Genomic DNA, 18,001 nt, shown 5'->3' with positions numbered 1-18,001 from the left:
AGTCCAACCCCCTGCTCGAAGCAGGACCAATTCCCAGTTAAATCATCCCAGCCAGGGCTTTGTCAAGCCTGACCTTAAAAACCTCTAAGGAAGGAGATTCTACCACCTCCCTAGGTAACGCATTCCAGTGTTTCACCACCCTCTTAGTGAAAAAGTTTTTCCTAATATCCAATCTAAACCTCCCCCATTGCAACTTGAGACCATTACTCCTCGTTCTGTCATCTGCTACCATTGAGAACAGTCTAGAGCCATCCTCTTTGGAACCCCCTTTCAGGTAGTTGAAAGCAGCTATCAAATCCCCCCTCATTCTTCTCTTCTGCAGACTAAACAATCCCAGCTCCCTCAGCCTCTCCTCATAAGTCATGTGCTCTAGACCCCTAATCATTTTTGTTGCCCTTCGCTGGACTCTCTCCAATTTATCCACATCCTTCTTGTAGTGTGGGGCCCAAAACTGGACACAGTACTCCAGATGAGGCCTCACCAGTGTCGAATAGAGGGGAACGATCACGTCCCTCGATCTGCTCGCTATGCCCCTACTTATACATCCCAAAATGCCATTGGCCTTCTTGGCAACAAGGGCACACTGCTGACTCATATCCAGCTTCTCGTCCGCTGTCACCCCTAGGTCCTTTTCCGCAGAACTGCTGCCTAGCCATTCGGTCCCTAGTCTGTAGCGGTGCATTGGGTTCTTCCATCCTAAGTGCAGGACCCTGCACTTATCCTTATTGAACCTCATCAGATTTCTTTTGGCCCAATCCTCCAATTTGTCTAGGTCCTTCTGTATCCTATCCCTCCCCTCCAGCGTATCTACCACTCCTCCCAGTTTAGTATCATCCGCAAATTTGCTGAGCGTGCAATCCACACCATCCTCCAGATCATTTATGAAGATATTGAACAAAACCGGCCCCAGGACCGACCCCTGTAAGTAGCTCTGGTAGTAACAATCTCTGTTGTAATACCAAAGGTTTAAATCCTACTGATGATTCATGATTGTGGCAGGATATTGTTACATTTGCATAAACATAATTGGTTTTTACCTTTTCTTTTTAAAATTGGAAAACAGATTGCATGTGCAACTGTAAATCTAGCATTTCCTGACTTTCAAGTGTTTGACTTTGCAACCTAAAGAATGTTCTTTTAATGTGTTTTTGTTGTGCCTTTTATATATGTATGTATACAGAATCTCTCCGTGTGTGTGTATTTTACACACACAGACAGAAAGTGTGTATTCTTTCAATATTATCTGTTTATGCAGCCACTTCTGAGTAAGTGGATGCATTTGGATGGTTGAATCTGCTTTGCATACTAGTGGATTATTTTAAATCATTTCTAATATAACAAGCAGTTGCAAATTTCCCTACTGCTTCTGGCTGTTATGGTGCTAAATTTGCATTCCTCCTTTAGAAAAGAGGAACATAAGAATGGCCATATTGAGTCACACCAATGGTCCATCTAGCTCGGTATCCTGTCTTCCAACAGCAGCCAATGCAGGTGCTTCAGAGGGAATGAACAGAACAGGGCAATTAGTGAGTGATCCATCTCCTGTCTTCCACTCCCAGCTTCTGGCAGTCAGAGGCTAGGGACACCCAGAGCATGGGGTTGCATCTCTGACCATCTTGGCTATAGCCATTGATGGAGCTATCTTCTATGAACTTAACTAATTATTTTTTTTAATCCAGTTATAGTTTTGACCTTCACAACATCCACTGACAATGAGTTTCACAGGTTTGACTCTGTGTTGTATGAAGAAGTAGTTTCTTATGTTTGTTTTAAATCTCCTGCCTATTAATTTCACTGGCTGACCTAATTTTTGTTATGTGAAGAGGAAAATAAATGTCCCTGTTCACTTTCTCTGCATTATTCACAATTTTATAGATCTCTGTCATATCCCCCCTTAGTTGTCTCTTTTCTAAACTGAAACTTCTCAGTCTTTTTTTTCTCTTTCGTCATAAGAAAGCTGTTCCATATCCTTAATCATTTTTGTTGCCCTTCTTTGTACCTTTTCCAATTCTAATATATCTTTTTGAGATGGGACAACCAGAACTGCATGCCGTATTCAAGGTGTGGGCATAGCATGGATATATATAGTGGCATTATGATATCTACTCTCTTATTATCTACCCCTTTCCTAACGGTTCCTAACATTTTGTTAGCTGTTTTGACTGCCACTGCACATTGAGTAGATGTTTTCAGAGAACAATCCACAATGAGTCCAAAATCTTTTTCTTGAGTGGTAACAGCTAATTTAGATTCCATCATTTTGTATGTATGGTTGGAATTATGTTTTCTAATATGCATTACTTGGCATTGATCAGCTTTTGAATTTCATCTGCCATTTTGTTGCCCAGTCACCCAGCCTTGAGATCCTTTTGTAACTCTTTGCAGTCTGCTTTGGACTTAACTATCCTGAGTAATTTTGTATCATCTGCAATCTTTGCCACCTCACTGTTTAACCCTTTTTCTAGATCATTTATGAATATATTGAACAGCACTGGTCCCAGTACAGATCCCTTGAGGGCACCTCTGTTTCCCTCTCTATTCTGAAAATCGACCATTGATTCCAGCCCTTTGTTTCCTGTCTTTTAACCAGTTACTGATCCATGAGAGGACTGTTCCTCTTATCCCATGACGCCTTACTTTGCTTAAGAGCCTTTGGTGACGGACTTTGTCAAAGGCTTTCTGAAAATCCAAGTACACTATGTCTGCATCATTCTTGTCCCTGTTTGTTGACCTCCCTCAAAGAATTCTAATAGATTGGTGAGGCATGATTTCCCTTTACTCTTCCCCAACATATTGTGTTCATCTATGCATCTCATAATTCTGGTCTTTACTATAATTTCAACCAGTTTGCCTCATACTGAAGTTAGGATTACCAGCCTGTAATTGCCACGATCACCTCTAGAGTCTTTTTTAAAAATTGGTGTCAAATTAGGTATCCTCCAGTCATCTGGTACAGAAGCTGATTTAAGTGATAGGTTACATACACCAGTTAGTAGTTCTGCAATTTCATATTTGAGTTCCTTCAGAATTCTTTGATGAATACCATCTGGTCCTGGTGACTTATTACTGTTTAATATATCATTTTTTCCAAAACCTCCTCTGACACCTCAGTCTGGGACAGTTCCTCAGATTTCTCACCTAGAAAGAATGGCTCCTCTGCAGTGAAGACAGGTGCAAATAATTCATTTAGCTTCTCCACAGTTGCCTTATATTCCTTGCTGTTAGTTTTTGAGTCTTTTACTAGTTGCTCTTAAAATTCTGCCTAATTATATTTTTACACTTGATTTGCCAGAGTTTAAGTTCCTTTCTATTTTCATCACTAGGATTTGACTTCCAGTTTTGAAAGGATGCCTTTTTGCCTCTAACCACTTCTTTTAGTTTGTTGTTTAGCCATGGTCCTCTTTTTTTAGTCCTCTTACTATGTTTTTAATTTGGGGTATACATTTAATTTTATCCTTTACTGTGATGTTTTTAAAAAGTTTACATGCAGCGTGAAGACATTTCACTTTTTTACTGTACCTTTTAATTTCCATTTAATTAGCTTCCTCAATTTTGTATAGTTCCCCTTTCAGAAGTTAAATGCTACTGTGTGAGGCTTCTTTGGTATTCTACCCCACCCCTCCAAGGATGTTAAATTTAGTTCTATTATGGTCGCTATTACCAAGTGGTTCAGTATATTCACCTCTTGGATCAGATCCTTCGCTCCACTTAAGACTAAATCAAGAATTGCCTCTCCTCTTGTGGGTTCCAGGACTAGCTGCTCCAAGAAGCAGTCATTTATGGTGTCTAGAAACTTTCTCTTCAGCCTGTCCTGAGGTGACACATAGCCAGTCAATATGGGGATAGCCCCTCATTATTACTGAATTTTCTATTTTTATAATCACTCTAATCTATAAGAGCATTTCATAGTCACCATCGTGGTCAGTAGTATATTCCTGCTGCTATACTATTATTAAACATGGGAATTCCTATCCATAGAGATTCTATGGTACAGTTTGATTCATTTAAGATTTTTGCTATATTTGACTTCATGCTTTCTTTCACGTACAGTGCCATTCTCCAACAGGTGCAACCTACTCTGTCATTCCTATATATTTTGAACCCTGGTATTACCATGTCCCATTGATTATCATCATGACATCAAGTTTCTGTGATTATATAAATATCCTCATTTAATACCAGGCACTCAAGTTCACCCATCTTAGTATTTAGGCTTCTAGCATTTGTATATAAGCACTTATAAAGTTTGTCACTTTTTAGCTGTCTGCCATTATGTGATGTAATTGAATGGGACTCTTTTTCATTTGGCTGTTGCTGTTCATTTCCTACTTGGATTTGTTCGTTTCTTACCTTCACTTACTGTTACAGAAGCGCTACTTACAAAACCTATATTTCAGTGTGGCTTATGTGACTTCACATTAGTATTGGGCCTTGAAATACTTATTTCTACGGAAGAGAACATTGGAGCAAACGAACCAGTAACTGCAGGTTTTGTTTAATTGGCTGTATGCAAAAGTGACTTCTGCTTTGACACTCACATCTTGGTAGTGCAGTATGTGGGAAATCCAGTATTGATAGAGTACAAAACAAAGGTGAAATTTCTTCTCTGGGATGCTGAACAACAGTTTTATAGTGGCTTTTAATCACCTTATGCTTCAGATATAGGATGTCCTCATCAGCAGTCTTGGAACAGTCCTTACACACCTCAACATCTCAGAGATAAAATGATGCAGTGGAGGCCCACAAGTGGGAGGATGGGTACAGATGGAAAGATTGGGTGAAATGCAGTCCAAAATAACAAGGAATGCCAGCACTTATTCTTTGATACTGGAAGTTTCAATTCTAAAACTCGTGCATCAAGATTCTTGTTTTGGTGGCAGTATCTGATGGAAAATTAAGTATATTTAGGGCCAAATAAAACTGGCTGCTCAAATTATTCCTGAAAAATTACCTCCACGCTCATTGCACCCAACAGTTCCACATACAAAATAAGTAGCTGCAGTAAAAGGCTTCTTTGGGCAGAAAGGCACCAGCTCATCAGAGCATTTAAGTATGTACTTAACTCTGAGCACATGCTTACGTGCTTTGCTAAATTGGGGCTGATAGTCACCTTTCAAATTTAGCAGATTTTGAAAATTTTGCTCTTACAGTTAACCAAATTACATTAAGCATACCTTCTTCCATCTCCATCAAATATTTTAAACTTTACTTCCAAGTATTTGTAGTAAATGAAAGCTTTTGTTCAATATTAAACTTAGTAAAATTCAGTTGCACTACCTGACAAACTGATGGTACCAATAGTTATGTTCGTTCATTTATCTTTGTTTGAACGTGTAATGAACTGCTAATATCACAATTTTTAATTAGTCTCCAAATCTTTTCAACAGGACACTGATTTGAAAAAAACAGTTGATGAAAGTGCACGGATTCAGAGAGCATACAACCACTATTTTGACCTCCTCATTGTAAATGACAATCTAGACAAAGCCTTTGAGAAGCTACAGACTGCTATAGAGAAATTGAGGTTGGAGCCACAATGGGTCCCAATTAGTTGGGTATACTGACAGATTTCTGAAGATGGGTTTAGCTAACAAGTGAAATTAGCTGCAACAAACGTTCTCAGAAGACATTCTGTAGAGATGGAAGATACCTGCAGGACCCTTGCATTTTTACTCTGTGTATATTCAGATGATAGTACACTATTCTGAGTTTTTATATTACATATTGAAGGAAAAGTGTACTTAGATATGTAATTTATTTTAATTTTTCTAACTTTTTACAGATAACCTTTCTATTCATGTCACATGAAGGAAATGCGTTGAAGCATTTTTATATGTTTTAATTTAGTACCTTTGCCTTTTTCATCTAAAACTTTCAAGTCATTCACTTTAACTTTTACATTTTGGTCTTACATTTTCACTGTGATAAGGAAGGATACTTGAAACAATTTTTGTAAAACTCTTGAAAGTTAGTGTTCATCTGGTCAAATGTCAATTGTTATTAGGAGAAAACACTAATTCTTTTCCTAATATGCACCTTTAAATTTTTTTATGGGAGCAGAATTTTAAATATTAAAGCAGCAGCCATCACTGCTTTGTGACATTGCTCTGACATCTTTCTGCTCAATGTTTATACACTTTTGCAGTTTCATGGTTTCTTCTTGTCTCTTTTGATTTAGACATATGTACTGTAGACTTCCCCTATGTGTACCTTTAAAAAAAATAATGTAAAACAATAACTTGCACTCTACTTATTAGGCTATTCTTGGGAGCCAACCTTTTAGCCCATTACAGTTGAGGTACTGATGTCAGAAAAGTTGTATGTAATGTAAATCATTGTAGTTAGGATCATGGTGAAGTAGCCTGAGAAGAGAGCCTTATATTGCAGAGCCTTACAGTGAGGCTTAGTGTGTAGGACTATTTATTCACACTTGTGAAAACACATTGCTAAAGAAACCTGCTTTTTTATTGAGACATTGTTCGGTGTTTGTATATTGATCTGTGAATTGAGTTCTTGTGATATTTAGCTGGCTCTTATTTTACATTTTGGAATATTGTGAGTGATCAGCTGTTGTGTTTTATAAAATGTGATGTAATGAGATTTTTGTGCTATTTGTTATTTTGTGTTTAAACTGCATTCTTCATTGAATAGCTTGTGAAATTAGAAAGTTATTGTCAGATGCTAAAAATCAATGTTTATATTTTGTTTTATAACATGATTTTTTTGTGTTTCGTGATGAAATAATTCTCCATTCAGTAGACTCACTGGCATAATTCCTATTATCTCCAAGTTCATATTGATTCATATTTTCAAGACTTTTACTAATATAAATTCTCCTTAACAAAGTATAAAATGAAAATACAAATTGTCAGTAAGACAAACTATTCTTGTGACCATATTTGATATTACACTAGCTATTGTATGTAGTCACATTCCTTCATCAGTTACCAGGTTTGAGCCTAAATTACAGTCATCTATCCACTTAATTTATTTTCTATCTGGTGACGGTCACCTGTCTTCTGAAGTTTTTTTCCATGCCGAAGCATATTACACAGAATGCCAACAAAAAGAGGACTTCTGCTGAATTCTCTTTCTGATGAAAAACCCAAAAGAGTAGATACAGTGTAAAAACAATAGTGTGCCCTTGGTCTTTTAAAGATTTTTGTCTATGTACACAAGAAAACAGGGTGCAAGTAGCTTTATGTAGTTACTTTATACAAAGAAACTCTGAGTCTCAAAAGTTATATTATAGAAGATTTAAAAACCTCTAAGATATATTTTTTAAAGATTCCAGTATATTTTGTAAATGTTATACAAAATCTAGCCTTGGTCTTCTCTGTGGCTCTTGGTATTGAGATTTCAGTTTTTTAAAGTGAGTCTGAAACTTTTAAGGAAAACGTGTATTACTACTTTGTTTTTATTCTGTTAAATTCTGCAAAGTATATATGGGTTTTGTTTCTTTTTAAAAGTTTGGTAGATTTCATAATATGTGGTGCCAGCATGACACTTTTCTATTTGGTACTCTTAGGAGACTAGGTTCTATGATGCTACTGCTCTAGCGGTACTTTGAAGAATAGATCTGTTGTTGCCAACAAATAGCAGAGCCTTTTGCTTGAATATTTTAAAAGATTCAATCTTGGTACTAAAGGACTTTATAGCTATGATGGATCTATCAGTGTCCTTGTTATACACTATGTAATAGGAGATAAATGTGTTCTGTATGTGGGAAGTGTTATCTAGTCAGATACTACGCCTTTCATTATGAGTTAGAAATGACTAACTCCTGAACTGTGATGCCAAAAGTGGGTTGAGCTAGCTCCTCCCTAATGAGTGAAATTAGAAGATTTTACTTTCCACACTGTAGTGCCGTATATTGCAAATTTCACTAACTTCGCAGCTTTGTCAGAGCATATTTCACCAAATGGAAATGTATGCGCCAAGGTCTAGTCAGAAAACTACTGTACTACTACCAGTACCATCATAGAAATAGGAATGTCAAAAGGGACAGTGTGGTGATGTTTTGTGCTAGGGCGTAGGCCCTCCTGTGTTCAATAGAGTGCAAAATGTGAAATGGATCGCGCTTGAGCCTATCGTTAAGTGTCATCAGACCTGCTGTATCCTTTTAGGTATTGTCTTTAATGTAGAAGCAGCTGGAAAGTGTGATTCTAGGGCTCCCTCACAGGAAGGATTGTCTGGCAGGATGTATATAAGAACCTGGTATATCAAAACCTTTATGGGGGTTATCTGGATGTCTAGGCTTAAGGTGGTAAGCAAAATAAACTCTTTACCAGACTTCTTTACCAAATCTTTCAAATTTAGCAAAGTATACTTTCATCATTGAGGACCAGGTTAGCTGTATTAACACACCTGCTTTGGATTTAAAACAACTGTTCAGAAAACATTGGAACTTTTCTTTAAACTATAAAAAATAGGTTTTTAGCTCATATGGTCACTCAAAAATGGCTGAATTTTTTCTTTTTCTCTTTTAAAAAAAAGTCTTCTAGGCTGACAGCAATGAGAATTTTGAGTTCAAACTAACCTTTTTAGAGAGGTTAAGCCATTCATCAGAGGGTTAGAGAATGAAGATGCTATTTCCATCGTAACTACGGTGATAGCTTCATGTCATAATACATATTGGTAGGAAGGGTGGTAGGCTAGAACAGTGGTTCTCAACCTTTCCAGACTATTGTACCCCTTTCAGGAGTCTAATTTGTCTTGCATACCTCAAATTTCACCTCACTTAAAAACTTTTTGCTTACAAAATCAGACCTAAAACAAAACAGTTCAGCACACTAATACTGAAGAATTGGTTACTTTCTCATTTTTACCATGTAATTATAAAATAAATGGATTAGAATGTAAATATTGATTGTACTTACATTTCAGTGCGATACTTGAGCCTTGTCATTCTGAGAGGCAGTGAGGCGACAGCAACAATCAAGTTTTTCTCCACATAAAGTCTATTCCTACTCTTTGTCTTGATGGCAGTCTTAACAGAAAATGAGACTTCACAAAGATGTGTTGACCCAAAAGGTAACCGAACATGCAAAGCATGGTTCCCAAGGTCACTGTACTCTTTCTGTACTAAACACCAGAACTGGGTTAGTGTGGAGTCTTTAAACTTCATTTGCAGACCTTGGTCTTAGGATGTCTCAAGAAGATTTTCTTGCTGACTGGCAGAGAGGTTATTGATACTAACATCTGACAAAATGAATGGGTTTCTTACCCAGTCGAGTTGAGCTAAGTTGTGTTGAATGTTGGGGCAGTATTGTTATCCTAAAATTTTAGACGTCAATTATGTTACCTACAATAGCGCTTTTAATTTCTTAAAAGGGTAACCAGGTTTGTGGTCTGCTCTAAAGGAATTGCCAGGGTGTTACCAGGGGGCTTGTCTATGACCCACAGAGGGCTCCCCAGAGCAAGCTAGTCTTGCTAACCCCTAAAAGGACACGGATACAGCCCTCCGCTCAAGGATAGACATACAAGCAGTAATTCTTCGAAAACAAAATAATTGTTTATTTAAAAGATAAGTGGTTACAGTGTATTTAATGAAGCAAGAAAGAATAATAGAATATAGTAAAAATGCAGTAAAATTACATTTAAAACATCATAATTAAAGCGGCACAATGAAATAAAAGACTGCTTACAATATTTCACACACAAAGAATACAGCAGCTTCAGTGTAACATGTATATAAAGATCCCACATACACAAAGGTTTTTAGTCTTAGTGTTACAATCTAATCCTGTACTTAATGTAAGAGATGCAGTCTCTATATACACACATGAGAAATCATTGTCACATAACATTTAACATAAAACCTTTACTTAACATTAACACTTAATATTTAACATCCTATAAGTGCTGGCCAAGCAGTTACAAGAGCAGAAGGGAAGATCTTACTCAAGACATAGGCATCCAGCTTTATTTACAGACAAACCCATACACTCTTAAATATTAGATAGAAAAGAAGATCAGACTTACACGTCTTATTCAAAATTTCCCTCTGATTCATCTATTGATCCTTCTGATCTGTTTGAATTTAGAGAGCACAGTTTTCACAGCTTGCAGTTTCACTGCTCAGTCGGGCCATGGATGCTGTGGTGGCTGCTGCTCATTCGTTAAGATAGTTGCTGGCAGGCAGTTGCTCGTTGCTATGACAACCTTGGAATTCTGCTGCTGCTGCTGCTTTTCCAGGTAGCTGCTTTCCAGGATGTTCCATTCTTCTTTTCAAGCAGCTTCTGTACTTCAGTTTCAGCCTGCTGGCTGAACCCCCTACAAACTCAACCTGCTGGCTATTGGCCTTATATACTGTTTGCTCTCTCAATATCAGCTCCTCTCAGCCAATCAGCAGCTAGCTTTTCAGCTCCTCCCTATGACAACATACCTATTTTTAGGTAGGAAAGCTCCTCCCTGAGCCATCTTGGATTCTAGACCTTTGTAAGCTCCTCCCTCTGATGCCATCTTGTTTGCTAAACTTTCCACAACCTAATTTTGAACTCCGTAATCCCTGTGTCTCCCATTTTGATTTTCCTGGCCATGTTGGATTTTCTAAATTTAAACTATCATTAATTTCTGCTTACTTAGAGCCTTAATCTTAAAACTAATTACTGTTTTATACAACCCAAATTTCCTGATACTGTCACCACCTTAATTATATCAATTGGGAAAAGTGAATTTTTGCAATATTTAAACCCCTTTTCAGGTTTTTCTGTAAGCCTCTCAGGATATTCAAGGTATTTCAGAACATTAAAAGCAGAATCTCTCGCCACAATATGACTTGAATTCAGATGTCAAGTGAGCAAAATGATCTATTATTATATCTTTTAATTTTGCTCTGCTCAGTTTCCCCTGTGTAGAAATCAGTGACATGTGCATGAAGCAGTGGAAAACAGGTAAAGTCTTTGTCTCCACATTTGGATTTTCAGAATTCAGTTTTCTTGATAAAGGCATTCACTTTCTCATAGAGATTCAGAATGTTAGTGTCACGTCCTTGCATGGACAAATTTGGATCATTCAGCTTGCTAAGTGTATCTGCGAGGTAGGCAAGTTGAGGTAACCACAGTATTCTCAAAGCTTCAGCTATTTCTACAAAAGCACACGATGCTTCATATGCTGTCTCCCTTCTTGTAGCAAAATCAAAGAAGGCATACACTATTACAGAAGATCTGATTCTACCTGCTGCTGTAGCACTTGCAGAAAAAAAACATGCTTGATAAAAAAGCAGTTGATACTCTCAAGAAAGTACCTTTATCAAATGACACTGTATGTCATAGAATTGAAGAAATGGCTGAGGAAAGGAGGGAATGGATGATCAGAAAGAAATGTGTGAACTTTTGTGTGTAATTCAGACAATCTGTCAAGTACTTTCTGTCATGAAAGCCAGTGAACCTCTGTGTGAAGCAACAGTTGCTGCTGTTCTGACCCCCTCTCTACGCAAACAACACAAAACAGGTGAGCATTGAGGGGCCTGGACTTGATAAAGTGACAATTTTGACAGACTCATTTGAAACTTCATGCAGTTAAGAACTCATCTTGTTTGAAGCAAGTACCCCTCAGTGTATGATACAGTGCACCCACTGCAAGGAAGGATATTCTTTCCTGATCCTAGCTACAAGTCCGTTCACTCTCTCGGTCATTGCAGCAGCCCCCTCGGTGCAGATGATTTTGCATGAATTCCAACTCAAATCATGTTCAGAAGAAAAATTCAGTTTAAACATGGCCCCTCCAATTTAGTTTGCCTTTAAACTTTTGTAAAACAGTATGTACTCGTTGATATCAGTGGTTTCACAGTATCGAACGTAAGCAATCAGCTGAGCTTCTCCACTAATATCCGTGACTCATCAAGCTGAAGGGCAAATGTTTTTGCCATTTTAAGTTTCTCTACAAGTTGAGAGAAAATTTCCTCAGCCATTTCTTCAGTTCTGCGACACACAGTGTCATGTGATAAGGGTACTTCCTTGAGAGTATCAACTGCTTTTTTTATCAGATCTTTTGAAATAGTGTACGGCTTCTTTGATCTTTGCTATAAGAAAGAGAGACAGCATATAAAGCTTCATGTGCTTTTGTAGAAACAGTTGACGCTTTTTTCATTTTAAGCTGGCAAGTCTGGAACTTGGAAACCTTTCTTTGAAAAAATTCTTCCAGTTTACCCACATGCATTGGGTGTTTTGTCTTCAAATGTTGTTGCAAATATGCCAGCTTCATGCTGTTATTTAATAGACTTGTCCGCAAAGGAACCACAAAGTTTGAGGTGGATCACTATTTGTAGATGTGAATCCAAAAGCAATATATTCCTCACAGAACTGATGGAGTTTTTTCAGTCCTTTTCAATTTCTTACAAATTTCACTGTCGCCACTACCATCGCTTCTAGCACCTTGTTTTAAAAAACTGTCAGTTTTTACATTGGAACTGCATACACACTGACAACTTCAACCTCATTAACGTGCTTGCATGCATCAGTATATGACATAAAACGCATGTTTAATACAGTGTGTATATGCACATTGTTACTGTATAATATAGTATATAGAGCAGAATAACCAATCATTGTATGAAATTTTAGTTTGTACTGACTTCGCTAGTGCTTTTTATGTAGCCTGTTGTAAAACTGGCAGATATCTAGATGAGCTGACATACCCCCTGAAAGACCTCTGCATACCCCTGGTTGAGAACCACTGGGCTAGAAGATCCACAAGTTAGACTGAACTGCATAATATACAAGTAATGAAGAGATGCTATGAATGCATTAAGTTTGAACAAATAAAAATATTTCTCATAGCATGTACTATATTGTTGTTAATAGTATTTTGGGGGTTTAAAGTTATAACGTTTCCTATTGTCCAGAAATCACTTTTGTGTTTGGTTCATCTTCTGAGTATTAAACACTTGCTCACTTTTTCCTGGACACTGAAAAGTAAAGTAGCTAAACTTTATGCTGACTAACCATAGGGATATATGTTAGAGATGCTGCTAAATTTGTAAAGTACGTGAATATATTAGTTTACTTTTATCTTCATAATGGTCAAATAGCTGGGAAGTGAATGTGTGCATGCGTGGATAGTAAAACAAAAAATGTTCATGTACACAATCATATTATGTACCAAGACTTAATCCAAAGGAAATATTCCTACATATGAGATATATTGAAAACTGGCACATATATCTCTACCTGGATGGTGGTGATTATTAATATACGTTTGCTCACTCTAAAAATTTATTCTGTATCTGTAACTTCTATCTATATTAAGCAGTTCATCAGGTACCATAAAATGTTGTGTGTGTATCTATAGAGTTATAGAGAAAATATTGGGTTCATCCTGTGAACGCTAGCTTTTTGCTAGAATGCAATCAGAATGTCATGAACCACAAATTATTCCATGGCAGGATGGAAAAAAATTGAAGCTTTCTTTTAAAAGATTAAAAAGAAAAAATTGGATTTTTTAATTTAAATTAAATGCAGGTTTATTTTTAAAATATCTATTTAAATTTGAAATAGACCTTAGCATAGGTTGTCAAACTTATCTATTAAAATTTAAATTAAATCCAAAAATAATAAACGATCAATGTTTGCTGCCAACTTTTAAAGAAAATCAAACTACTGAGCTGGTAGTAATCACTGGTGAAGCACCTGGAACCAAAGTCTATTTAAGGGCTAACACAGCAGTTTTGACAGCAGTAGCCTCTTCTGCAGGTGCAGAAACAATATTTTATTTTATTTCAGTTTATTCAACTAGTTCAATTCAGTTACTAGTTCATTCATAATTAAGAAACCAGTTGGAAAGGTTGTTTTCCTCTTCCAACCTAGGAATAAAGACTAGGTGTCAAGATGAGATCTACTAGTTCTAAAATCTTGATCAAAGTGACCAGAAACTATCAGTTCAATTTTAATTTTAAATGCAAAACATATTTTGATCAACTTTTTTCTTAGGCGTGTAGCACATTTAAGGTAGTTTTATTTAATATTTTTAAAAAGCTGGTTTTGTGCATCTTTAATTGAATTAGAATATCCATCCAAATACATCTTGAAACAAATCATAAGTAAAATAATCATCTAGTAAATAAGAAATGCATCATTCACCATTTTCTAACATAATAAAAGATTTTAAAATCTTTTATCTGAACAAATGTTAAGCTATATAATTGCTTAAATAAATATGTATAGATATAATGTATTCTCCTGATTAGCAAAACAAACACACACCAGTTTAGTGTAAAGTCTATATTTAGTTGCAAATCAACATGTTTTCATGGTTACCAACGAATAAGAATTAACCTTTCTTTAGAGAAAATAACTAAAAAGTACACATGCAAAACACAATTAAAATTGATTATTTAAATAAAGGGTTCCTGATTGCTGATTTAAATCACTTTGATATAAATCAATCCTCCCTGTTTCGTAGACTAATTTAAGTAAACACCAAACCAAACTTTAATGCAAATACTTTGGGTGCATAACTGGTTAGTTCATAATAGCTCTATTCTTTAAAAGTTATGTTATTGATTCAACTTAAGTTTCTAAATATTGTGACAAGCCCGAGTCTGTTTAAGGTTCAGTGTGGTAAACCATAATAGAACCTGTCAACTTATATATATTTTATGAAGGGCTTTTAAAATGTTTAGTAAATATAAAATAAAAGATGTGAAATTAGAGCCGTATCATAAATTGACACCGGCAAGGAAACTCAGCCTTGTGGGCAATACAGTATTATTTTTTTGCCTTGTGCAGTGTTCTCAGATCAGAATTTCTGTATGTGTATTGAGGTGCAAGAATTGTGTGGAACAGGATGGCAAGTCAACCTTAACTTTGAATGTCTGTGCTTAAAAAGACTGTCAAGGATTGTGAAGGCTCAAAATTTGACCTACTTTACCGGCTCCTTACATGCTATCCTAATTATGTCTTTTAAAATCAAACTTCAGTGCTTTCATTTTACAAAATGCCTGATGCTCAGCACTCAAGAGCTGTCCTAGGTTTCCAGATGATGCAAATATGAAATAGAAAAATGTTTTATGAAATATGAAAAATGCCTGGCTGGGTGTCCTTTTTAAAGTTTGTGTGTCCATACCGTTCCTTATTTTAGCTACAGCAAAGACAATGTGGATCTGGTGGGTCGGGCACTAGATGGCAAATCAGGAGACCTGGGTTCTTTTTCCAGCTCTGCCCTTGATCTGATGTATAACCTTGCCTATGTCAGCTCCACTCTCTGTGCCTCTGTTTCCCCTCCACACTTTGTCTTGCTTATTTAGGCTGTAAGCTTTTAGAAACAAGACTGTTTCTCACTGTGTCTACATAATGCCTACTGCAATACAGTCCCCAGCTCAGGTGGTGCCTCTAGGCACTACTGTAATACAGATATGAGGCTAGATTCTAAACTTAGTGTGGTCCATAGGGGTTTTTGCCTCAAAAATGCACCAGTTGAGAAACCCAGTGGGGAACATACATGCATGTGTTCAAAGGCAGGTTCATGCTTCTGCAATTAGAACTCTGCCCCATTCATTAAATCCTGGAGAGATTAAGTATAATTTATATCGCCAAATTCAGTGTAGAAAAAGTCAGGTCCTACTTGTTTTTAAAAGGGATATTTTGGTACATTAGTTCATAACAGGAGTGGTGGTTAACACGTCCATCACCATTCTTCAGCATAGAGAATTCCCAAGTAAGTCAGTGGGTGTTGTCTGTAAGAAATTATTTGCAATATGTTGTCTTTTATGTCGTTCGCGGTATGTTGTATTTCTATTCAAGTTCTAGTTTAACTGTATAAAATATGAAAAGCATCTTTACTAAAGGCATTCTGTAGAGTAAGTAGTTCCATTTCTGTTAAGTAAACCCACCTATAAACAGTTAATTACTTTTATAGTTGGCAGTATTTATATTCTATGGGGCAAATTCTACTCCGAAGTAAATGTGAAATCATACATGTACATTAGAAGGAAAGACTTTTGGTACTCATAATTTTCAACTTTCATGCTCATGGGCATGGATTCCCCTTCCTTTGCTGCTAACATAAGATTGGATCCTCAAGTGTGAAAGAGTTACATTGGCTATGGGGACACTTTCGCCTGTACTCTTTTCTTTTTAATGAGACTCTGCAGCTGTTATCCAAACTCAAGGACAAGATAGTTGGGCACCTGCAAGGCTGACCTAAATATTGCTCCATAAGATATTCTTCATGTTCTAGAGAAGGGTAATAAAGCTTTCTCCAGAACCCAAGTGGCTTTTCTGTACTATCTGACCTCTCAAATAAGGGGTCACAAGATTCCTCTTAACACTGGGTTTTGTTGGATGGCAGTATATTGGCCGGTACAGTGCAGTTTTGAACAGGTTTCAAAACACAGTCCAGGACATCACACTGCGTTCATGATGTACAAAATATTACTTCCATAGACTTTTTCTTGACTTTTAAAAATGCATGTTGAGTATGCCCTTCTCCCACAAATCTTACACTTCCTATGTATAATGTTTCTATATATTGTGGTACAGTAAGGGTACCCACTATTACTGAAGGAGTCTAAACTCTGGAGTTTCTTTGTCAGGGATTGTGCTAAGAAATTCAAGATTTTGGTCAAGTTAAACTCTGATTTACATTTATATTAAATATGCCTCTGTCCCCTTGAATTAAGATTTGACTTACCTTGCGTGTTTTCACAAGTGGCTTTTTCTTTTGGATGTTAACATGCATGCTTTTTGTGTAGCTTATTAAATTTTAAAACTAGACTTCGTACTTGTGAGTTTTAAAAATTGTTCTCTTCTGATGTATACAGGTCTCAGCAGTGCAAAAAACAAAACTAAGAAAACCTTGTCATTGCCACATTAACCAACTGAGTGATATTTTCTAAAGTAAGACTGTGAAAATAACTTAGCAACTAAACTTTTGCCTAAGAAACACGATATTATGGAACAGGTCCAACAAATGGGACCTGTTAGTATTATATCTTTACATGGATAAAATCAGCTGACATGTCGGACTATGTTTTTAATCATTTTGTATTCTAAGATCTCCCCTCATTATCATGTTGTCTTTTACACAGTTATCTTTTTCATGTCATGCATAGTCCAGCCTAAAAATAATGTACAAATATGTGAAATTCTGTTAATTTGCAACAAAATATTTTTGTATATAATAAAATAAAGATTTAATATTGGGGAAAATGTAGTCTTTTTTCATGATATTTGCTATACTGTGACTCTTAACCAAATAGTAAAGTTGACAAGATTAGACCACACTACACATTAGATCAGGAGTGGGCAAACTTTTTGGCCCGAGGGCCTCATCAGGGTGCGAAATGGAGGGCTGGATAGGGAAGGCTGTGCCTCCCCAAATGGCCTGGCTCCCGCCCCCTATCCAACCGCTCCCACTTCCCACCCCCTGACTGCCCCCCTCAAACTCCCCATCCATCCAACTCCCTTAGTAGTATTATTACTCCTTATCCCCTGACCTGCCCCCCCCCCCACAACTTCCGCCCCATCCAACCACCCCCTGCTCCCTGTCCCCTGACTGCCCCCTGGGATCCCCTGCCCCTTATCCAACCCCCCATCCCTGGCCCCCTTGCCATGCTGCTCAGAGCAGCATGTCTGGCAGCTGCGCCACCTGGCTGGAGCCAGACACGCTGTCGCGCTGCCCTGCGTGAGCACGCTGCCCAGAGTGCTGCCCGCGTGGCTGCAGGGGAGGGGCCGGGGGCTAGGAGCTATGGAGCTGGGTAGGATGGTCCCGCGGCCCGGGTGTGGCCCACGGGCCATAGTTTGCCCACCTCTGCATTAGATCCTACCTCAATAAATCCCTAACTAGAGCCATCTTATTCTCTTAAGTGCAAAAATTCCTCTGGTATTGCAAGTGGACTGTCTGTCAACCAATGCACTTAATCAGTATACCTAGAAATTCTGCTACAGTCTTCTGGCAGACATCATGCAAACCAAGGCTCTGTGATCTGATCAGCACCAGTTAATCTTTTTGCCTGGGCTGAATCCCATTAAAGTCAAAGGGGTTACACATGGACTCAGGT

General features: G+C 37.4%; 1 protein-coding gene across 12 annotated transcripts in view; it reads left to right on the top strand.

Moving 5' to 3' along the window:
• The window catches only part of PALS2 (protein associated with LIN7 2, MAGUK family member), a 136,341-nt gene extending 119,191 nt beyond the window's left edge, over positions 1-17,150 (top strand). For all 12 annotated transcript variants that reach the window (XM_037890526.2, XM_037890531.2, XM_043541046.1 and 9 more), the window contains one exon: positions 5,388-17,150. In XM_037890526.2, coding sequence (XP_037746454.1) covers positions 5,388-5,564 — 177 coding nt within the window. In that variant the 3' untranslated portion in view covers positions 5,565-17,150. The remainder of the gene's footprint in view (positions 1-5,387) is intronic.
• The last annotated feature ends 851 nt before the right edge of the window (positions 17,151-18,001 follow it).

This window comes from Chelonia mydas, chromosome 2, assembly GCF_015237465.2.
Source record: "Chelonia mydas isolate rCheMyd1 chromosome 2, rCheMyd1.pri.v2, whole genome shotgun sequence".
Taxonomy (NCBI): Eukaryota; Metazoa; Chordata; order Testudines; family Cheloniidae; genus Chelonia; species Chelonia mydas.
This window is presented reverse-complemented; position numbering and strand designations above follow the sequence as displayed.